The sequence below is a fragment of the Convolutriloba macropyga genome, chromosome 11, assembly GCF_964194025.1.
Source record: "Convolutriloba macropyga chromosome 11, txConMacr16.3, whole genome shotgun sequence".
Lineage (NCBI taxonomy): Eukaryota > Metazoa > Xenacoelomorpha > Acoela > Convolutidae > Convolutriloba > Convolutriloba macropyga.
The window spans coordinates 9,441,764-9,451,388 of NC_134478.1; the positions used below are offsets into that span (position 1 = coordinate 9,441,764).

The following is a 9,625-nucleotide window of genomic DNA, read 5'->3' on the forward strand; positions in this document are numbered from 1 at the left end:
CACTTTTTAATTAGAAATTTTCATGTATGGAGCCGTCCGCAATAAAATAAATCTTTGATAAAAATTTTGAATATTAAATATTTTCATTCGTTACTTTAATTGCGATGACAACCAGAGAATACAAAACTAACTGAGAAAAAAAAGCAATTTAACAGTAAAAGTGAAACAATAACTTTTCAAAAGTTGATGAATTGGGATGAAATTTTCAGATTGTCTGATTTTAGCTTTCTTTGGTTTTAGATCTAACCAATCTGCGGGATAGATTTGCAAAAAAATTTTGTTTTCAGCGCATCTATTGTTTGTTTTCGAATATACTTCCCTAAAATGGAAACAAAAAATCCTAGCTCTGCAAAGGAGCAAATTGAAACAAATTTTACTGATATAAAATCGCCCTTAACAATTCTTGAAAATTGAAAAATGAAAACAAAACCGTATAAAATTGGACCCTCAGCTCTGGAACAACTGGAGATAGGTTAGCTTTAATAGTAGCTATCTTTAGCTAAAGCAAGAAAGTGGGGCGAGAAAAGGGGGTATCCAAACTCCCTGAAATTTTTTGATCCCACCGTACCTTTACGCCTACACAGTTTTGAGTGTGTGTATATTTATGTGTGTGTGTGTCTGCATGTGTGTGAGCGTCCGTGCGTTCGTACATGCTAGCGGGTTCTTTGTTTGTGTGTGTGTGTTTTCTTGTTTGAGTTAGTGTCTGTGTGGGGCATTCAGTGGTAACACGAACAATCAGTAGTACGAAAATCACCACACTAAAAAAGACCCACATGAAAAACAGAGCCAGCAGATTGCCGGAAAATAGCCGCGATAGACGCTTGTGGCCTTCAAAGAATTGAAACAACTAAAGAAATAAGACAGATAGATCGACAACAAGTCATTTAATAGACCACTTGACTTTTTGGGTTAGATTCGGGCTGTCAATTTTATGACACATACGGTCTAGAAAAAAACCCTAAAAGAGCCTTTTCAAAAATAATATTCGAAATCATAAACTCAAGAATATTACTCAAGAATTAGGTCATCTAAGTTTGGCAATACTTAGATGCACACTATTGATCTTTAAGTAGTAAAAGTTCGTAAAATTTAAAGTTCCTAAAGTGTGTTCAGAAATCATTTTTTTAGTGAGGCAAGACACGCAATTGACCTGAAAGCAGAAAGGACGTCACGCAGACAAATTTCAACTGCAAAGCAGTAGAAGACACCGAAGTCATTCAAAAAGTCATCCCAAGAAGTCAGGTCGTAAGAATCATCGATGGAGATGACGAATTAAAAAACATAGCAGGACAAGTCCTGACGCATAATTCAAAAAATTTTCATTGAGTAAACAAAAAACTAGATCAAGAACGGACAATGAGTGAATTGCGAAACCATTTCTAAAAAATCAGATCAAAAAACAAAAAAAGCAGAAAATCAATGTCAAAAAGCCTCTATGGAGAATAAAAACCACTAGCGAGAAATGTAAATTTGATTCTAAAAAAAGCCTAGAAGGAACTATGAATGGATTGGGAAAACCATTTAGAAAAAATTCAATCCAAAAAATTGAAAACATACCCGGCAGATTGCCGGAAAATAGCCGCCGTTGATTCCAATAAGCATGATTGGATTGAAATAACAGAAGATATTGAAAAAAAAAGATTTTTGTGCAAAAACATTTTTTTAAGTCCGATTTATTTTGATGGCATTTCGTGGTTGAACATACTTCTGTTTTAGAGAGAGGCTACAGGGGCAACTGATGTTCAAAATCACTTTCAGCAGAATGAGGGAAGAGAGAAACTAGCCTAGAGAAGTCAGAAAGATTTCACGCAATATGTTGAAAAGGCGGCAAAATGAGGTAAAGCGAAACATTTTTTTATTCGACGAAGTAAAAAAAAATAGGAGCGCTATAATAGCCGGCTGAGAAGATGAGGGCGGCTATTAAAAACAAAACACCAAAGTGAAATTGCCGCACAAAAAACAACGTGAACAAAAAAACCACGAGCGAGAAAGCGAACTTTTGTTCAAACACTGTTTTCTCACTACTTTAAAATTTGAGCGAAAAAATTTTACGCAACAAAACCACTCGCTTTTTCGCTCCACTTCCTGTTTCGGCGTGACCAACATCACTCCTCCAATTTGACTTCAAAATCATGAAAATGTGTGAACAGATCTGAAAAAAAGACAGCGCCCCAATACAATTCAAATTTGAATTGTAAAACACAGCCGGCAGATTGCCGGAATAGCTGCGAAATAGACTTGCGTGCCGTAAAATAAAGATGGAAAAAGATACAGAAGTGAGTTGATAATAGTTATCGCCGCCGCCTATAAAACTTACAAGTTTATTTCAAAGGAGGTTGTTTTTGGGTGCAAAAAAATTTCCCTGTCGCGTCTCGAACCGGCGCTCTCCGGATTTACAGCCAGTCGCCTTAACCACTCGGCTGTCGGACCATACAATCTGTTTTCTTACAACCAAGTTTGTTTTAGGAACAGATTCTGCTTCTGAATAACCGCAATTTAGGTCACGCAGAAAGCGTGAAATCAAGCGCGAAAAAGCCATTTAAGCAGTGACGAGACAGAATGTTCTAGAACAAATGGAAAACGAAAATGAAGCGTCAGACGACAAAACAAAAAAAACCAAGAGCACCGCAATATAGCTACGCTCAGCTTACAGCTTCGCAGCTATAAAAAACAAGAGCACCGCAATACAGCTCCGCTGAGCTTAAAGCTTCGCAGCTATAAAAAAGATAACCTACTAACGTCGGGCAAAGGGCTTGGCTACGGTTGGATACAGAGTAGATGGCTGCCGCTTGGGGAGGGGCATTAAGGTCAGCAGTGAGCAAGGGAGAATTAAGGTGGGTGGGGGCGTGGTGAGCATGTGGAGCGGGTGGATGGTGAGCGAAACGTTGTTGGTCGAATGAGGAGCGGGGGTGGAGGGGTTAAGTGCAGGTAACATTTGAGCGGGAGATGAATGTGAGGTAGAACCGCCCTTCTCACCGACAAACTTAGTTTGAGAGAATAAAAAAGTTGCAAAACTAACTGCAATACATTTGCCCCAAAATGTTCACAAGAAAAAAGACGAACAAGACAACAATAATAGCTAAAAGTTTTTAAATGTGTATTATTCCGCAATATGTACGTTTCTGCAATATCATTTCATCTATGGTGACATAATAGATTGAATGCTTCCAAATGCGAATGTGGCAGCATTCTGTGCCACGAACAGAATCATGCCAGCGTTCTTGTACGTTTATGCTGTAAGACGCACGTCTGCCATTCTTGACCTCGCAAATATGATATACGTCGCAACTCACCTAGTTTCGGTTCAGGCTGTGTGGGCGTGGAGAAAGTAGCTCTCGAAGGTGTCTCATGTAGCGGCTTTACTGGAGATCGGGCTCTGAAATATAATTCTTTCATTCGAAATCGAACTATTTCTAACTTGTCAAATGAAGCTTATTTCTTCATAGTAAAGAACTCCTCATTGCGTCGTTAAAGAAACCACGAGCACCGCAATACAGCTGTGCAGATTAAAGCTTCGCAACTAACAAAAATATGACTTCAGTTTTTTAGTAGCGACAAGGCGCAGTTTGATCTTAATTTGTTCAATTTTCACTAATCGGTTTGTCACTCTACAATTGAAGGCTGAAATTTATAGTAAATAGTATATTTTAAAGAAACATTTGCCGATTCTGATTAGTTGGTACTTTCAACTTCAAAATTGCTTTGAATTGCGTTCGTAAGCAGTCCGTAAATGATTCTTTTGTTTTAAAAAGTATGAACCCGGTTTCATTTCAGAGTCAAATTGACCAAAAATGTTATAATGGCAATTAAGTTTGAATATGTATCAAAGTATCCTAAGCTAAAAGACAATCAATGGTTGAACATCTATATTTTCTTTAGCAATGGGAAAAAATTTTCTTCATTTTGTCACTTTTATTATTTTATACATAAATTGTAATTAATAGCACCTTTTCTTAATTAAAAAAGCCAAAACAGAAGCTGAGATATATTAAAGACTTTCCGGGCAACAGCTAGAAAAATTGGTACAACATTTCCGAGATTGCCGTAATACATGACACAAAAACTTGCGTGCCATAGAATGCAGATATAAACAGACACGGAAACGAATTGATAAAGTTACTGACGCCAAAAACTATGGAACATATTTTTCTCGCCTTAAATTGATTGTTTCAGTTTCATTCCTCCGGACCTTTACAACTTATAAACAACAACACAAGTGATTCTTTCAACTTAAAAAAGCTTAATGATCAAAACCTAAAAAGGCAAATGATCTAAAAAGGCAAATGCTAAAAGTGAGATTATAAATTCCGTTAGTGAGAGGAAGAAATAACTAAAAAATATGGACTTTCAGTTTTTTTTCCGCGTGAACTAATGTAAAACACAAAAAGCGTAAGCGGACGAAACAAAACATGCCAGAGCAAGTACTGAAAAAAAACGGACGAGCAAAAAACGGCTGTCGACAATTGTTTTTTTTTAATGTCGAGTTCTCAGCCCACATTAAAATTGTGATGAAAAACAGACACAGCCACGAAAACCCCTCGCCTATCAGTCCACTTCCTGTTTCGGCCAGATCAAAAGCAGGACTCTAATTTAAAAAATCAAAATGTGTCAACAGATCGAATAGAGGCAGCGCCCCCAAAACAATTCAATTTTTTAAGTGTAGAAAAAAATAAAAGGACGACAATATAGCTTTGCTCAGCCTAGAGCTTCGTAGCTATAACCAGTAAACGAATTCAATCACTTATTTGCGTCACAAAAAAACTGAATGCCAAACATAACGGACTACCGAACGAAGCTGTTTAGGTTATTCTAGACCACATTAAGATTTAATGTTGAAAAGTTAGATCAGTTGCAAAAACGTAGGTCGGAAGATTTCCAGAAAATAGCTGAGATAGAATCGTAGATATGAGCTATCAAAATACCACTGAAAAAAATCAAAATAAAAACAAAAATGATTTCAGATTTGACATATAGACTAAATCTCGCTTCTAGAAGCTTCAAAGAACCTTAAAATTATTTTGACGAATCCCCACTTGACTTCCATTTCTCAAACTCTTGGATTGTTGACAGAGCTAAGTATAAGTATCAAAATTCTGATCACTCTCATGAGCAAAAACATAGCCGGCAGGTTGCCAGAAAATAGCCGCTTGTGGCCTTCCATGAATTGAAACTACAAAAGATATAAGATAGACAGATTGACCACCAGTCCCTTAATAGACCACTAGACTTTTTGTTTAGATTTGGACTGTCATTTTTATGAGACACATACGCTCTATAAGGAAATAGCTCTAAAGGAACTTTTTCAAAAAAAAAATATTTGAAATAAAAAACGCAAGACTTAGAGTACTCAAGAATTAGGGCATATACGTTTGGCACTACTTAGATGGACACTATTGAACTTTAACTAGTTAAATGGTCAAAAAAATAAAGTTCATTAAGCGAGTTCAGAAGTCATTTTTTGTGAGGTAAGTCACGCCATTGCCCTAAACGCAGAACAAATGACGTCACGCACACAAATTTTAACTGCAAAGCTGCAGAAATCACTGAAAATGAAAAAGTCATTTCCAAGAAGTCAGGTCACAAGAATCATCGATGGAGATGACGAATTAAAAAAACCTTGATGTCCCAAATAATAGCCACTATCGCTTCGCGGCTTTCAAAAATTAGCTCCAAAAAGAGTGAAAAAAGGCATCTCGCACGCAACGGAATCTAGAAATTGCATAAATGAATGAACATTGATTTCAAGTGACCGTGACGTCACCTGGACATATAAAATCGTGACGACAAAATGAGAAACATAGCAGGACTGGTCAGGAATTATAATCCGAAGAAAAAATAACTAATCCAAAAAAAATAACTAATGACCTGAACAACCAGCATTTTTCCACCAACATATAACTCGTCCACTCAACAAAACAATTGGCTCTAAATGCGCAAATCAAAAGTCTATTTTTAGTTTAAAATCATCAATAATAACAATACTTTATATTATAGCTGGCAGACTGCCAGAAACTAGACGCAATAGCTTTGTAGATCTGCCGTTTCAAGAAGATCTGCGGTTTGACCAAGGAGAGGGATCAAACTCATTTTGAAAGTTCACACATGAAATTGCCTCCTCAAGAAAGTTTTAGTCAATTGTCTAATGGTTCAGAAATCGCAGAAAGAAGACCACAGTACTAACATACACAGGCTTTCGTTTGAGAGTAATGAAAAAACCGGGCAAAATTAAAAAAAATTCACAAAGATTGTATGCAACATAGTTTCAATATCATAAAATCACTAGTTGACCTTTGACAGATTACAAAAATTGCAAATAGGCACAAATAGTTGAAATAATGTGTAACATTTTTAATAGCACTGAAGAGAAAAAAACCTGTTAAGTCAGATTGGCGAACATGAACAAAAACGATCTCAAAACAAAAATTGTTTAAACACCAAATTCTCCCTTCATTTTAAAGGCAATTTGAAAAAAAAGTTTATTCGCTCCCTTAAGGAGAAACTAAAATCATCTCTCAAACTCGACTTCTTATTGGCATTAAAAGTCCGAAAATGAGACGGCAGACCTAAATAATACAGCCCAATACCATCAAAATACAGCCCAATACCTTTGGATTGAAAAAACTAAGAGATGGCCAACAATATCTCAGCTCAGCTATCTCTATCGAAACTAATAAAAAGGACGCAAGCCCGATCAATTGCTTCAAACTTCGTTTGATAGCACCTTAAAAAATTGAATTTCGAAGTCTGAGTTAATATCTTCATGAGGCCATTTTTGCAAGAAAATCAGTACTCGTTAACTCCACGGATTATACCTAAGAAGGCTGGATTGGCAATTTAACGTTGAAACTAGACAAACTTTGCAAATTCTGGAGATATATGACATTCACAAAATGAAGCAAACGTTCGCAAAACAATGCATACATTTGAACAAGATTTTTTTGATAGGTCAGCCCACAATTGTATACTGCTGTTCCAAATCAAAATTTCTCACCAAAGCATCATCCTGTTACTCTTCGTGTTTATTTTCTAAGAACCGCCCTTCGCACCATGAGTATACGTCTCCAAAACAGTTTCTGTGAATCTTATATTTGAAGACTAGTGAGCTGAAAGGCTCAAGAGAACTTAATGCCCTCTTGGCGCTGCCAGTTTATCCCGTTTTTGAGGACGAAAAGTCAAATGGGTCAGACGAAAAATCGATCAAGCGAAAAATCACTTAAAAAAGACCACCGGACTAATATAATTGCTTCAAAGTTTGTTTGAGAGCAATTAAAATGCGACCCTAAGAAACAGTGATCCTATACAAAATCTGAAAAAAAGAGCGGCCAGCTGTAACTGCAAATAAGTTTATTGATCATGAGTTAGTTCAGAACACTGGATACACGCGACAAACTCCATGAAAAGTTGTTTTCACATGATGGTACAGTAACAAATGTCACAGTTTGGTACAGTAAAAAATGCCTAAAAACAGTGCTGCATTTACTCTTGTTTCAGTACTAAAATACATTTGTCGGTAACTCGGCAAATTCTTACTTGATTGGTTTATGTCGGTTCTCTCTTGTCATTGTATGAGATTGCCTTTTGGTCTGCCCCGGGTCACTGGAATGCAAACATCATGAATAGCTTTTAGTAAAAAAAATCTCAAACATTAACTCTGGTGGTTTTTAAATGAGAAAGAGAAAACTATACATTCAGTATCAGATTATGAAAGATCTCTTTGTTATTTCTGCCACAAGCAAGTTTCGGTCTTTATTCATGATAAACAAGCAAAAATTTGCTTATGTAAATCAGATCATTATCAAGATTTCACTGAATCATCTGGAATTATTCTCTTCACACTTTCCTTGGACATAACTACTTATAAGTAACAAACTTATAAGCTAACTTGTTTTAACTAAGCAACCAAAATTTGAGTTCTGCCTCAAACAGCTGTAAAAACATTTAACAGTAAGAAAAACTAGGTTTGTCCACATAATCCTACGTAAATAAATTTCACTCAAAGACAAAACCTCTCTTGAAATAACTTACTTTAATGACTCGTTACTCCCGTAGAGATAATTCTTCACTGTTGAAAACGTCGGTAGCTTTAGTCCATGCCTCGGGCTCTTCGACTTACTGATACTTTCGCCCAGAGCCTCGGCCGAATTGGTCTCAGGTTCAGGTGCAGTTTCTTGTTTTACTGGAGTGCGGTCTCTTGAGACGGGAGTTGTTTTAATACGAACATCGTCCGGAGCAGGTGTGAACGTGCAAGACCTCGACATGCGAGATAGGTCGCTATCATCATTCGGTTCTTTGATCAAAAGCTTACGCTGAAGTTTCTGCTCGCTTTGAATGATGTCAAGACATCGCTCTCGCTCTTTCTTCAAAGCGTGTTTGTACTTGGTGTACGATCGCTGAATTGTAAAAGCAGCTTTATGTCGTCGCTTCTCAACAATCCTAGGAAGAATCTTTCGCCACCACCTTTGAATTGTCTGAATTTTGATGGACAGTTTGAGTTCGATGAAGAACTGTAGCTGCATGTGTCCCTTCTCGCGGAGGTACACTTTTCGGTTGCCCAGTTGGAATGATTTTGGATCTGGGAATATGTCTGAAAGAAGTTTCTCCACATCAGACCTGGTCGAGTTGGTTCCATGTGCCAACAGCACCCGGTACTCTTTCACAAAATCCTGAAACAGACGGACCATTAATACCTTATAAAATTGCGTTCCATGAATTTCTGCCTCCTCAGCAGCTTCGGTGAACCCTAAAATTACAGTCCATTTAAAGGTCTAAGAAACTGCTCATGGACTTAATGCCCTCTGGCTTTACCAGTCTATACCCTTTTTAATGACAAAGTCAAATGGTCAGACAAAAAATTGATCGAGCGAAAAGTTGCACAGAAACAACGAACAGGGGTCAAACAATTGTCAGAAATTTTGTTTGAGAGCAATTAATTATCGACAATATTCCGGTAAGAAAAAATCTCGTGATGTATATTGAATCGAAGTGACAGGCGAACTATGTCGCCAAAATTCAATCATAACCGTCATGGGACGATGTGTACTCCACCAACACGCAGGGGGTTTCCAATTATAGCTTGCTTCAAGGGGGAATACATTACGATGGTACTTCAAATGACTCCTATTAGAGCTTAAAATTAAGAAATGAAAAAACGGTAAGGTCAAGTTCTCGTACATCCACCAAAATACTATCTTTATTAGACTGTGAGAACGATCCACTACAATAATTGTGACAAATTTCATTATAATTTAAAAGCAAATTTAAAGGATTCGAAAAAAAGCTGATACGAACTTCACTATACTCTATAAAAAATAGAGGATTCGAAAAAAAGTTGATACAAAATTCATAATTTATAAATTTAAAGGTTTCGCAAAAATTTGCAAAACTGTTAATTTGTATGTCATCCCCTGTCTTCCTAGATGCTTGAAAAGAGACCAAAATGACAGAAAAAGAAAAAATTATTTTCAGTTTATAATTTTGCCCGACCTCCTGTTTAGTGAATTCCTAAAACATAACTCTTTTACGATTCAATGTCCTCACAAATGCATGACTATAAATCAGCTATCAGGAAAAAAAATTACAAACATTAAAAGCAACCCTGTTTTAAAAAAACAGATTTTTTTCTCTA

At 36.7% G+C, this 9,625-nt stretch overlaps 1 protein-coding gene across 2 annotated transcripts in view; it reads right to left on the minus strand.

Annotated features, from left to right (window-relative positions):
* The window catches only part of LOC142349582 (uncharacterized), a 140,591-nt gene that overhangs the window by 34,909 nt on the left and 96,057 nt on the right, over positions 1-9,625 (minus strand). For both annotated transcript variants that reach the window (XM_075401244.1, XM_075401243.1), the window contains exons 16-18: positions 8,026-8,663; positions 7,531-7,596; positions 3,294-3,376 (exon numbers count right to left, since the gene is read on the minus strand). In XM_075401244.1, the coding sequence (XP_075257359.1) occupies positions 3,294-3,376; positions 7,531-7,596; positions 8,026-8,663 (787 nt within the window). The remainder of the gene's footprint in view (positions 1-3,293; positions 3,377-7,530; positions 7,597-8,025; positions 8,664-9,625) is intronic.